At 46.3% G+C, this 14,223-nt stretch overlaps 1 protein-coding gene across 2 annotated transcripts; it reads left to right on the top strand.

Annotated features, from left to right (window-relative positions):
- Nucleotides 1-231: 231 nt before the first annotated feature.
- On the top strand, nt 232-2,793 carry LOC309504991 (uncharacterized protein; the record flags this gene model as incomplete). Of its 2 annotated transcripts, none has more annotated exons than XM_082178333.1 (2): nt 232-1,005; nt 1,672-2,793. In XM_082178333.1, the coding sequence occupies 2 exons, from the start codon at nt 232-234 to the stop codon at nt 2,473-2,475; spliced, it is 1,578 nt and encodes a 525-aa protein (XP_082034459.1). In that variant the 3' UTR covers nt 2,476-2,793. The 2 variants fall into 2 exon arrangements, with proteins under 2 accessions (XP_082034459.1, XP_082034458.1); XM_082178332.1 differs by having other exon boundaries at nt 232-1,224; nt 1,510-2,793.
- Between the last annotated feature and the right edge of the window lie 11,430 nt (nt 2,794-14,223).

The raw sequence follows: 14,223 nt of genomic DNA, 5'->3' as shown, positions 1-14,223 counted from the left end.
CCCTTGTATTTAAGCCCTGTGTTTTAGTTCAGTCCTTGTGAGTTCTTCATGTTGTAATGGTTGCTGGTGTCTCTTTGTTCCCGTCCTGAGTTCCCGATTCGTGTTCTGTTGTGTACCCTGGATTACCTGTTTGTTTGTTTGTTTATTAAAGTGCTTGCAATTGGATTCACTCTCCGCTTCATTCCTGCCAGTGCCGTTACAGAAGAACTCACCATCACTGAATCCAGCAGCATGTTCGCCAGTGTCTCCTCCCCAGCCACCGAGCGGGAGAGAGGACACTCTTTTGAGGGGACCCGGTTGGTCATATTTCGCGGGACCCGTGGAGGTCGCAGTAGAGGAGGTGGTCGAGAGGAGTCCCGACACCACTCTCCACTCTGGCCCCTCTTTGACCCTGGGTTGGTGATGTCCAGCCCAGCGCCCCATTCGCCACGGGTTCCATCCAGCACAGAGCCTGTTCAGGTGGTCCCGAGTCCGATGGTCCCAGTTCCGGTGGCCCCGAAACGGAGGAGGAGAAGGAAGACTTCCTCCATGCCTGTTCCGGTGGTCCCGAGTCCGGTGGTCCCAGTTCCGGTGGTCCCAGTTCCGGTGGTCCCGAGTCCGATGGTCCCAGTTCCGGTGGTCCCAGTTCCGGTGGTCCCGAAACACAGGAGGAGGAGAAAGGCTCCCTCCGTAACTGTTCCGGTGGTCCCTAGTCCGGTGGCTCCTAACACGGAGACCATCCCGGAGGTGACTGCCGTTCCTGACGCACCGCCCAGGTGTCTTGCTCTGCCCGCGCCGCCCAGGCGTCTTGCTCTGCCTGCACCGCCCAGGCATCTTGCTCTGCCCGCGCCGCCCAGGTGTCATGCTCTACTGGCCCCGCCCGAGCTGCTCGTACTGCCTGCACCACCCCAGCAATCCGTCACGTCTGCCGGGCCTGTGTCTTCGGACAAGATGACCGCCACAGAGACTGTTCACGTCACGTCTGCCGAGCCTGTGTCTTCAGACAAGATGGCCGATGCTGAGCCTGTTCACGTCACGTCTGCCGAGCCTGTGTCTTCGGACAAGATGGCCGCCACAGAGACTGTTCACGTCACGTCTGCCGAGCCTGTGTCTTCAGACAAGATGGCCGACGCAGAGCCTGTTCACGTCACGTCTGCCGAGCCTGTGTCTTCGGACAAGATGGCCGCCGCCGTGCCTGTGTCTGTTCCTGAGCCTGAGCCGGTGGTGTCTGTTCCTGAGCCGGTGGTGTCTGTTCCTGAGCCGGTGGCGTCTGAGCCTGAGCCTGAGCCGGTGGCGTCTGTTCCTGAGCCTGAGCCGGTGGCGTCTGTTCCTGAGCCTGAGCCGGTGGCGTCTGTTCCTGAGCCTGAGCCGGTGGCGTCTGTTCCTGAGCCTGAGCCGGTGGCGTCTGTTCCTGAGCCTGAGCCGGTGGCGTCTGTTCCTGAGCCTGAGCCGGTGGCGTCTGTTCCTGAGCCTGAGCCGGTGGCGTCTGTTCCTGAGCCTGAGCCGGTGGCGTCTGTTCCTGTGCCTGAGCCGGTGGCGCCAGTTCCTGTGCCTGAGCCGGTGGCGCCAGTTCCTGTGCCTGAGCCGGTGGCGCCAGTTCCTGTGCCTGAGCCGGTGGCGCCAGTTCCTGTGCCTGAGCCGGTGGTGCCAGTTCCTGTGCCTGAGCCGGTGGTGCCAGTTCCTGTGCCTGAGCCGGTGGTGCCAGTTCCTGTTCCTGAGCCGGTGGTGTCTGTTCCTGAGCCGGTGGTGTCTGTTCCTGAGCCGGTGGTGTCTGAGCCGGTGGTGTCTGAACCGGTGGTGTCTGTTCCTGGGCCGGTGGTGTCTGTTCCTGAGCCGGTGGTGTCTGTTCCTGAGCCGGTGGTATCTGTTCCTGAGCCGGTGGTGTCTGAGCCGGTGGTGTCTGTTCCTGAGCCGGTGGTGTCTGTTCCTGAGCCGGTGGTGTCTGAGCCGGTGGTGTCTGTTCCTGGGCCGGTGGTATCTGTTCCTGAACCGGTGGTGTCTGAGCCGGTGGTGTCTGAGCCGGTGGTGTCTGTTCCTGAGCCGGTGGTGTCTGTTCCTGAGCCGGTGGTGTCTGAGCCGGTGGTGTCTGTTCCTGAGCTGGTGCCTGTTCCCTGGCCGCCCGAGGGGTCGTCTCCGCCCTGGCCGCCCGATGGACTGTCGTCTCCGCCCTGGCCGCCCGATGGACTGTCGTCTCCGCCCTGGCCGCCCGATGGACTGTCGTCTCCGCCCTGGCCGCCCGATGGACTGTCGTCTCCACCCTGGACTCCCGAACTTTGTGTGCCTCCCTGGCCTTCTGAACTTTGTGTGCCTCCCTGGCCTTCTGAACTTTGTGTGCCTCCCTGGCCTTCTGAACTTTGTGTGCCTCCCTGGCCTTCTGAACTGTCCATTCCCCTTGTCCCGCCCTGGTCTGTCCCTCCCGTCCCGCCCTGGTCTCTCCCTCCCATCCCGCCCTGGTCTTATGGAGCGTCTGGTAGCCGCTCCGTAGGGAGGGGGTAATGTCACGGTATGGGTTTGTGTCTGGTTCCTTGTTCTTGTCTGTCATGTAATTCCCTGCTTGTCATGTGATCCTTCCATGTGTTTTGTCCCATGTTCAGCTGTTCCCCGTTATGTTGATTAGTCTTCCCAGGTGTTTCAGTTTAACCACGCCCCCTTGTTATCTTGTTAGCTTGTGTTCCCTTGTATTTAAGCCCTGTGTTTTAGTTCAGTCCTTGTGAGTTCTTCATGTTGTAATGGTTGCTGGTGTCTCTTTGTTCCCGTCCTGAGTTCCCGATTCGTGTTCTGTTGTGTACCCTGGATTACCTGTTTGTTTGTTTGTTTATTAAAGTGCTTGCAATTGGATTCACTCTCCGCTTCATTCCTGCCAGTGCCGTTACAGATCTCTACTTTTGTTCTGTTTGGTATTGTAACTTGAATCATTTGTAGATAAGATTTGTAGATCTTATGCCTTATTGATTCTTGAAGTGGTAATCTACGAATGATGTGTAACACATTTACAAGTGATGAATAGTTTACACTTTAGATTAGGGGATGCCGAAAATGTTGTAAATGATTTATTCATGCGTTTACACATCATTGTTTTGATCACTGTTACTTTGTGACACTGTCACACATGACACATGTTTTAACCACTCTGTATATTATAATGATTTTATGTATATTAGAGTTTTAATAGGTTTACATGTTGTCTTAGGCCCTGTCCACACGGAGACGCGTTTCGCTGTATACGTATACATTTTTTATCGTATTGGTGTTTCGTCCACACGGATCCGGCTTTTTCGGAGACTGAAACCGCTATTTTTTGAAACCGGGTCCCAAGGTGGATAAATCTGAAAACGCCGCCCTTGCGTTTTCGTGTGTACGGCCAATCCGTATATTTTGCGAAACGATGATGTCATCACACCAAGTGTCAACTAGTCAGACACCATTAAGTCACAGCAACTACATTTATGGTTTTTCATATTGTTCAACAAAGTTCTTGATTAAAAAAGAAAAAAGAAAAAAAGAAGCTACTGTGCCTAATATTATTGTTGTATACAGCGCGCAAGGTTTATGCGCGAGCTCCAAGTCTTCTTCTCCGTTTTTAGTGTATGTCTGAGGCAGAATTACAGCGCCACATACTGGTCTGGCATGTATACTACATCGTTTTGAGTCGGTTTCAGTGGTTTCGTGTGTACGCAGATATTTCTGGGAACGGGAAAAAAAAAATCGGATAGGGAAAGCTCTGGCTTCGTGTGGATGTGGCCTTAGTCATTTTAGTCCATTTTATTCCTCTTATTTGTTTTTATGTGTGTATGTCTTTAAATGATTATGGTCTGCCTGTCATGTGAGCAATCACATGACAGGAAACAGGAAATAACCAGCATAAAGGAAGCAGCATGGCAAACAAACAGGGTCTCTGTAAAGAGGACCAATGCTGGATTGAGGAGTTTATTGAAGGACTTACCATTCCAGCCAACCACATCACTTTTCATTGGATTATCACTGCAGTTGGATTGTATATACACCGGTGGACACTTACACATTGGGACTTACAGCACGCAAGGACTCTTAAGGACTGTTTTAGGGTATGGAACCAATGGACTATGCTTTTAACAGCCTAAGGCTTCTTTGTTGTATCGTGTTGTTTTAAGTTCCTGGTAGAAATTGTAAATACACTTCATTTATTCACATTATTTCTGTTGTTGTCTCATCTTTTAAAACACTTAACAAACTCACACAGTTTAATCTGACCCCAATTTTAGTTAATGTAATTCAACGGAGAAGGCTGAATGTTACAACTTACCTGTTACAAATGATCTGTACGTGTATTCAAGGCATTTACAACACTTTCTGCACTCTCTAATTGCTACATACAAAAATAACAATTTATGAAACATTTATGAAACGCATAGTCATGTTTTGTAAATGATTAGTTAATCATTAACTAATCAATTGTAAATTACTTATAACTTAATCTACAAAACATACATACAATAATTAACATATCACTTATTAATCATTTATGAACGCATAGTCATGTTTCATAAATAATTAGTTAATCATTTACTAATCACTTGTAAATGACTTTTAATGGAATTTACAAAACATACATAAAATGTTAGCACATCACTTGCTAATCACTTATGAATGTTTTGTAAATGATTAGTTCATCATGAATTAACCACTTATAAATGACTTTGTAAGTGTTAAATTATAAAGTATATTTTTGTGCCACATCTACAATGTCCAAAATAACATCTTCACTCATATACTAATCTACATGAGTACATGTGTCTCTGTGATTTGAGGTATAATACCAGAATTTTCCATCACGTGTTGTCTAGCAATATGATAAAAATATGTTTTTTCTGTCCTTTTGCCCCAAAGGTGTTGAAACCACCACAGTCTAGGGGTGTAACGGTTCACAAAATTCACGGTTCGGTTCGGTTCGATACGATACACTGGTGTCACGGTTCGGTACGTTTTCGATACAGCAAAAAGAAAGAAATGCCAGAGAAATTTCCTTGATTTTTTTATTTTTATTTATTAAAACTAACATCATAAAGTATGATCATTTTTTACTTCGAGCAATGATGGAGCTATACTTGACTCTTTTTAGGAGCATATAAAACAAAAACAGATCCTTATTGTAATATTGTAGTAGTAATAAACAATGGTTTATTTTATTTCAGATTAACGTTTGAGGGCAGCAATTTTATTCATAATGTCGAAATAAAACCGACGTAACATTACTTGAAAGCACAATGTTTCTCCTGGTGTCCACGTCAGCACTGTTTGATCCGTTAATAACGGAGAAATGTGAATGCTTCTCTCTAGATCTCGCAGCGTTGTTATTACTTCTGTGGCAAATTCAAATGCTTTCTTTACTGGATCTCTTAGCGCTGTGTAGTAACAGTGTCGCATGATCACGATCGGCTCGCGCTGCATTGGTCAAAACTGACAAACGGTCCGTGAAGCACAAAATAAGGAGTAGCGCAGTTTCGTTCCACTTTCATTACGTTTGTCATTTGATGTTGGGCAATGTTGTGGTCGGGCCAGCATCTCTTACAATATGACATTTGAAATAACAAAATTTTGGTCGGCAGGAAAAATGGTCCAACGAACCATTCGGTTTGTAATGCGTACCGAACCGAAAGCCTCGTACCGAACGGTTCAATACGAATACTTGTATCTTTAATTACACCCCTAATACAGTCTGCTATCTAGTTTTGCAGCTGTGGCCCAAGAGGTCAAGGTGCTCTTGTGGATAACAAGGAGGAACTTCCCCTTGCTTTCCTGATCAACCAAGTGAATAAACAGTGTGACATGTTTCCTGGTTAGTCAGTCTCTGTTTCAGACTCAAACCTCTTTCTGTCTCACACTCTAGCTCACTGCAAGAGAGCTCTCCTACATGTTATTCTAGAATATTTACTCAGAGATAATAGATGTGATTATTAACTGTTATGTTCATTTTTCTTTATTATAATTTGAATTCTGATTATTTGCCCACCCAATCCGGTAAACATGATGGACCCGTATGAGAGTTCAAATCCCCATTGATGGGCAGAAACTTGGAAATCACCAGATTTTTTTCTGGACAATAGCCATGTGACATGTGCAAGATAATTGAATGTAATAAATAACAGTTATATAATAAAAAAATTAAATAATAAAAACTCCCCAAGAAAACAGATAATTTTTTCCAACACAGCTCTTTAAGATTGTGTCAAACAGGAGAACTAATGCAATCTATTTCTCTTTCGTATTGCAGTCTTTTCCCTACCATTTCCAGAAATCAAGCATGTTTTTCATCACATTCCAACAGATATTTCTCAAAAGACTAATGTCTAGATGTCAAAAAGCAAGAACACCACACCCTTCAGAGAGAAAATCATGTGTTAAGTGTCTTTTGCAAGACCCTAAACATCTTTCCTGAGTTTCAAAAAAACTTCTCACCTTTCTCAACACTGAAAGATCAGAAATTTGTTTCAAAATACTGAGTGGAAGTTATAAAGATTAAGCAAAAGTAAAAGAATGTACATTAAGCTAAGTCACGGTAAATCATATACATTTACTTTCTATTAATGTATCCAGTAAGAAGAGTGTGTTTCGTCTCCCATTGTTGTCCATCAAACCCACGATCACAGTGATTTCCTCAGGGCCAAAGGAATTCCAGGCACTCCCGTGAACCAGAGATGGGGGACTCGAGTCGCAAATTTAAGGACTTGAGACTTGCTTGACTAAATTAAGAACATTTCTTGACTTGACTTTAACTTGAGATCCAATGACTCGTGACTTGACTTGACTTGAACTGTATGACTGTATGAATTACTTTATATACATTTTTATATAAATCATCGCAACATCAGTTGATGAACAAAATGAAAGCAACGTAACCATTGACGCCAGTCATCAGATTCTGCGCGATTGCATGACGCTGCACAAGCACAGGAAAAAAAGATAAACATACAGTGCACTAAATACAAAAAATCTCCCAGCATCGTATCTTTTTGGATATAAACACTTCGAAATTGACCATATTCATAAAAGAAGATTTGCTGTATGCATAATAACTGGCAAGGGATATCGGACATGACCATCACAACCTCGAACTTCATTCACCACCTCTAAAAGTAAGCTATGGCTTGTTTAACCTGTTAGGTATAGTTCTGTTTCATTCTTACTGACCGCCAGAGGCAGTGCAAAGCACTAGTGGATAATCGCTGCGCCAGCTAGATAGATCGACACTGTAAAAAAAATCCCGTTGTTTTTACGGAAAAAAACTGGCAGCTGTGGTTACCAGAACAATACTGTAAAAAACACATCAAACCGTAAACATACTTACGAGTTACATGTAAATTAAAAATTTTAAACATGTATATTTAACATTGGATTTCAGTAATATGATATAATTTAAATTTACCGACCTATTTAAGTATTAATATCTGTTTTGTACCATAGTATTACACTGACAAACCAACAATCACAACAGAAATGAGAGTCACATGATTAATCAAGGCTCATCACAAGTAGTTCTTCCACAAGAAAGTTAATTTTAATGTATAGAAGCTGCACAGTGTCATTCACACAAACATTAAACACCATCATGGTAACACACATGAAATTTTAAAAATACAATAAACATTAATTTAACAACATTAAATGTAACATAAAACCCTAATGTACATAACTGATTAGAAAAAAACTAAGAAAACTATGACGAAACCTAGTTATTTAAACAAAAAATACATAAAATGTGAAGTGTCACGCAGGGAATTGTGGGAATGTCAATTTACGTTTTTTCACTGTAAATTCTACAATGACTTGTTCGTTTTTACTTCCAAAAACTGTAAATTTAACGGTATTTTACAGTAAAATTACATTAAATATACCATTAGATCTATCACAGTTATTTACCGTATATAGTAAGGAAACTTTCTGTTAACCAATTAACAGTTTTTCACTGTAGCATTTTTACAGTCTTTAACTGTTAAAATCACAATAATTTTTTACAGTGGAGAAGAATATAACAACAAAGTCACGTCATGACGCAGGATATAAACCACAGCGACTCGGTACCCAGCCTCTTTCGCTTTCTCGCTTTTGATAGGTCGTTTGTTTTCACGCTGTCCCGTGCAGCTTACATGAGTTGCGAGGATTCGCCCTCCCAAGCTGTGACAGCGCGCTCTACACTATCATCAGGACGGATATCTTGGATTATTTTCTCTGCATTACGTGAGTGCATACGATTATTTGTTGTTGCGTCGGCGATACCCTGTGCTTCACGGTACTATCCGGTGGCTGGTTTCGACCGCGCTTAGGTTGCGTTCATCGCAAACCTATAATGTTATATATTTTTTAGATAAACATATATATTTATATGATCATATCTTAGATTCATTGCATACTCGCCGTAGTGCTAGCCATTGAATGCCTCGCGGTTCTATCCGAAGACAGACTTGACTTTAAAGGAGAACTCGGTAACTCTAGCGAACTCTAGTCACTTCTTCGCTGATTTTCCCTTTTGTTGTCGCATGTTTTCCCCACGAGCTCCCCCTACAGCTGTGGGGGGGCGTATATTTCACAACACAGTCGTAAAAAACTCACTTGCGGCGGCCTCCTCCCCCTCGCTACCGCTGCTCATGTGCGTTTGTTTGGATCGGAGCAAGCCAACTGTATCGCGTGGAGCTATGTCTACCGAGGTGGGTAATCTGGTAATACATCATACTATGCGTGTGTGTTGTTTACAGTATGTCGAATTGCCGTAAAGCAATTTGTGGTTCGCGCTCGTTCTCGTTCTAGTTCTCGCTTATCAAGAGACTTCCAATTTCTAACTTGCCGGGACGGTAGTGTTGCAAGTTGCAAGGTTGGTTTTCCGCCTGGGAACGCTGGGGGGAGCGGGGAAAGTCACCAATATCACCAGAACAGGTTGTTTAACCATCCAAATGATTTCTAGACAGTTTTATTAAGTGAAAAAAGTTACCAAGTTCTCCTTTAACGTTACTTGTGAGAGCGTTTCATGTTATAGAATTTTCGGTTCTATCCGAAGATTTTTTCGAACTGCTCAGTGGGTGCTATTACAGTTTTAAGTGCCTACGGTGCTAACCGAGGACGTGTTATTGACGGAGTCATGGATCATAGCTCTCTCATCTCCGTTTCAAGTTGCAAATTGTGTCCGAATACGCTTCTTCCCGACGACGGACACGATCGATGCCCATCATGTTTAGGCGCTCAACATCTGAAGGAGGCCCTGACTGATCCGTGTTTGCATTGTAGTATGCTACTGATGTCAGAGAGACAGCTTCGCCTTGCTGAGTTAGACATTAACTCGCCTGTTACCCTCGCGCGTCAGCAGCTGCTGGCGCTCCGCCTAGCAAGAAAAAATCTGTACTACAGAAAGACACTTCAGAACACTTGTTATCGAAGACTGTAGCTTCTCTCTCTTCAGAAATGATGGAGATGAAACGTCTTCTTCAGTCTCTACAACCCCCAGTGTCGGCCCCACATACTGAGAACACACCAGTGGATGAGAGTGATTTCCAACCCCCACATGCTATAGACTTTGACGCTCTCTCCATGAGCGCGTCTAATTCTCATTTTCTTGATGGAGAATCGGTGGAACCTGCCATACAACCCACCCTCCCAAACGATGTTTTTTCTAACCTTTATGCTACAGGTGGTTCAAGTGGTGGGTCTGTACATTCATCGGGCGCAGGCCCATCTGCTCCAGACGATGTGTTATCTGTTCTGCAGATGGCGGTGGCTCGTTTGGGTCTTGACAAATCACCTGTCCAACCCATTCAAACCAATGTGTTCTTCAGACAAGCTGCTGATAGTAATGTGTTCACAATGCCACTGTGAAAGGATTTTGTGACAGAATTCTCCAGTGCACTTACCAGTCCCAATGTGCCTAGGAGGAGGTCAAAGACAGCCTGCACTCTTGCAGCAATGGCTGAGGCTGACTCCATTGGGGTAGGATGGGCGCCTGAAATTGAACAGCCGGTTGCAGCTTTGGTGGTATCACCAGATGAGGCTCTAAGAGGCAATGTACGCTGCCCGAGTGCACAATGTGGACGCACTGACACTTTCTTGAAGAAGGCATACGAGTCGGTAGCCTAAATAACTCGAGCTGAGAATACTATCTGCCAGCTGCTTCTTGCCTGCAATAACACATTAGAGTCAGCGAGCGTTGACGCTTCTGCATCTCAGTTCTCACAGACGGCTCTGTTGACTATGGGTCATGTGACTTGGGAACTTGGGACACTTTCAGCGACCCTTCTAACAGCCCGGCGTCAGGTATGGCTTGCTCAGGCAAGGTTACCTGAAGATTGGTTACCTGAGAGAACTGCCAATTGTACCAGGACATCTTTTTGGCCCCAATGTTTCTGAGGTATTGGAGAAGAGAATGAAGTTGTCAGAAGCCACACGACAACTGACTCAGGTTCCACGAGCACCACCTTTTAGAATGCCTCTGACTCCGGCTCACCCACGCTATCCGAGCTCGGAGCATCGAGTGCGACAGCAGAACGTTTCTCAGCTTCAGGCTCCACAGCGGCATAGAGGGGCTGAGGAGGCCCAGGGCACTTTTCACCGTCACCAGCAGGGGAGACCACGTCAGCGTCCATGTTCCCGTTGCTCCCCACCACAGGAAGTTCCTAAGATTCAGCTTTCAGAATCAAGCCTATCAGTTCAGAGTTCTACCATTCGGTCTATCTCTGGCTCCTCGTGTTTTCACAAGATGCATGACTGCGGCCCTGACTCCTCTTTGGTCCAAGGGCATGAGGATTCTACCCTACTTAGACGATTGGCTGCTCTGTGCCCCAACAAGACGACATGCGTTACACAACACCAGGATTGTGCTGGAGCACATCCAGAGGTTGGGCCTTACTGTGAACGACACAAAGAGTCATCTGGTCCCAGAACAGACCATAACCTTCATAGGAATAACACTCAATTCAATCACAATGTTTGCCACATTGTCTCACGCACGAACAGACAATATTTGTCAGTTACTGACTCGTTTCGGTCAGGGGACAAAACTTCCTTATGGTGTTCAACTAATGGGGATGTTAGCTGCTGCAACATCCGTGATCCCCTTGGGCTTGATTCACTTCAGGCCTCTTCAGAGGTGGAGCAACAGCGTAGGGCTAGATGCAGCGAGACATCGCCATTGCATGATTGTCGTTTCGCCTGCCTGTGTCCGTGCATTGAAACCCTGGAAAAAGGTAACATTTCTGAAAGCCGGAGTGCCTCTAGGGGTGGTGTCCTCCCGTCGGGAAGTGATCATGACCGATGCTTCACTAACAGGATGGGGGGCAATGTGGAACCAGAGGGGAATTGGTGGTCACTGGTCACCCAGGGAGGCCTTAGAACATCTCAACGTCCTGGAGTTGAAGGTAGTGTACTTGGCTCTACAACACTTCTTACCAAACCTGATGGGTCGTCATGTGCTTGTCCGGTCCGACAACATGTCGACGGTCTTTCATTTTAATCATCAGGGCAGCACCAGGTCTCTTGCGTCTTTACTGCTAACGCACAAGATCCTCACATGGTCTCAGGGCCGGCTGGCCTCATTAAGGGCAGTTCATCTCCCGGGATTGGACAATCAAGTGGCGGATGCTCTGTTCAGGGATCTTCTGCTCCCGGGGGAATGGAGACTTCACCCGGATGTAGTACAGTTGATTTGGCAACGGTTTGGCAAGGCAGAGGTAGACCTGTTTGCATCGGAAATGACCACTCATTGCCGCTGGTGGTTCGCGAGAGTCGAGGCGTCCAGCCCATTGGGACAGGATGCATTAGCCCACGAGTGGCCGAGTTGCCTGTTGTATGCGTTCCCTCCATTTCCACTTCTGTGGGAAACATTACATCGTATATCCCTATACAAGCTCAGGGTGCTTTTAGTGGCACCTCGATGGCCATCCAGGTTATGGTTTCCTCTCCTTCTGAGTCTGTTACAAGGCGAACCATGGCAGCTTCCCACCAGACGGGACCTTCTTTCTCAGATGCACGGCCGTGTTTGGCACCCAGATCCAACTCGTCTTCAGCTCTGGGTTTGGCCCTTGGGTCCAGATCACAGTTAATGGATTGTGAACCAGCAGTAGTGAACACTATCGACAACGCTAGGGCTCCTTCGACACGACAGCTTTATGCTGCTCGTTGGAGGATATTTTCTTCTTGGTGCGGGGATCAAGGAATTGACCCAGTTCATGTACTGTGCCGACAGTTCTGAGTTTCTTGCAGCATCTATTTGATGACAACAGGGCGGCCTCCACTTTAAAAGTTTACGTTGCTGCCATATCTGCTTATCATGACCCGGTTGCTGGTGCTTCCCTTCATAACCTTGTTTGTAGTTTTCTGAAGGGAGTGAGGCGTTTAAAGCCCGTTCGTTCTACTCCTTTTCCTGTGTGGGACTTACCACTTGTTCTAGAGTCCCTTTGTACACCACCATTTGAGCCATTGGCTGTGGCAGATATTAAGTGGTTGTCCTTAAAAGTGTCTTTTTTGTTGGCCGTTGCTTCCACTAAACGTGTTGGTGAACTTCATGCCTTGTCAGTGAGTGAATTGTGTTTACGCTGGTTACCAGAGGATTCTGGGGTCATTCTTCGGCCAAATCCAGCCTTTCTCCCTAAAGTTTTGTTACCACAATTTGTGAATCAGTCTATTCATCTGGCTGCTTTTCAGCAGGGGGGATGTCTCATCTTCTGTGTCCTGTACGAGTTTTAAGTGCTATGTTAAGTCTACTGCTTCTTTCAGACAGACAGATCAGTTATTTGTCTGTTATGGTGAGGTACGCAAGGGTGCACCTTTATCCAAACAGAGACTATCACGCTGGATTGTCGAGACGATAAAGTTGGCATATAATAAATCTCATCAACCCTTACCAGTGGGTGTTACTTGTCACTCCACTAGGGCCGTGTCTTTGTCTTGGGCCACTTTATGGGGAGTTTCCTTGGCGGATGTCTGTGAAGCTGCTACCTGGTCTTCTCCATGTACCTTTCGCGCGGTTCTACAAGGTTAACGTGGCTGCTTCCCATGATGTGAGCTCTGCAGTCCTTCTGGAGCAACCCTGATGTTGCAGGTGGGTGGCATTCCTCATGACTGTGTTGATATGCGTCATCCACTAGTGCTTTGCACTGCCTCTGGCGGTCAGTAGGAATGAAACAGAACGCTAGTTACGTATGTAACTGTGGTTCGGTGAATTCCGGATGACCGCCAGAGTCCCTCGCCACTCGGAATGCGCGAGAAAGCATTCTGAGGCTGGGCACCGAGTCGCTGTGGTTTATATCCTCGCGTCTCGGTCTGCGTCATGACGTGACTTTGTTGTTATATTCTTCTCGATCTATCTAGCTGGCGCAGCGATTATCCACTAGTGCTTTGCACTGCCTCTGGCGGTCATCCGGAATTCACAGAACCACAGTTACATACGTAACTAGCGTTAATTTGACTAACGTGAAGTCTAGAGAGAATAGTGGTCAAAACAGCATTCCTCTTTATACAAAATTATGTTTTCAAATGTAGCTTAAGGGCGGCTGTCAATAGATTCAAATGATATATTTGCCACAGTTTCTTTCAAATCATAGTGCTTTCTTGCCAAATATGTCGCTTTTTCCAATGACGAAAAACAACACACAAAACGTATCGGTTACCTAACGTAACCTCTGTTCTCTCTAGAAGAGGGAACGAGTATTGCGTAAGTAGCTTACGCTGCGGGAAAAGTCATCTTTCTCGAGATATGAAGCCAAAAAATTATCCTTAATTTTTATAACTTTGTCAACGCAGTGCAGCAGCACGCAGACCTAGAGCAGGCTAACTAGCGTGCTCATTGGCTGCCCTGCCGCAACTGCAGCAGCCTACCAGTGAGCCTGGCGTGACGTCACGCCCAATGGGAGCGCTCAGCGCCCCAGCGCGTCACGGCCCGTCAGAGGGGCGTGGCTTAGCTTATAAAAGGAGGCTCGGGGGCTGCTTTCTCTGGTTTTTGTCGCTTGAAGCGAATGAGCTCGTGGCGTGAGCACGGCAGGTTACGCAATACTCGTTCCCTCTTCTAGAGAGAACAGAGGTTACTTTAGGTAACCGATACGTTCTCTTACGAGAGGTTCTCTCGTATTGCGTAAGTAGCTTACGCTGCGGGAACTCCCTTGTCAACGCCGTGTGCGCCCGGCATCCACTAAATGAGTCCCAGGGAAGTCCAGGGAACACAAAGAGTGTGAGCCAGGCGGCCAATATGATGGCTAGCGCGAGTACACAAGCACACAATAGGGCATACAG

The sequence above is a fragment of the Leuciscus leuciscus genome, assembly GCF_965113295.1.
Source record: "Leuciscus leuciscus genome assembly, chromosome: 8".
Lineage (NCBI taxonomy): Eukaryota > Metazoa > Chordata > Actinopteri > Cypriniformes > Leuciscidae > Leuciscus > Leuciscus leuciscus.
Note: the sequence above shows the minus strand (reverse complement) of the source record. Positions and strands in the feature narration are given on the sequence as shown.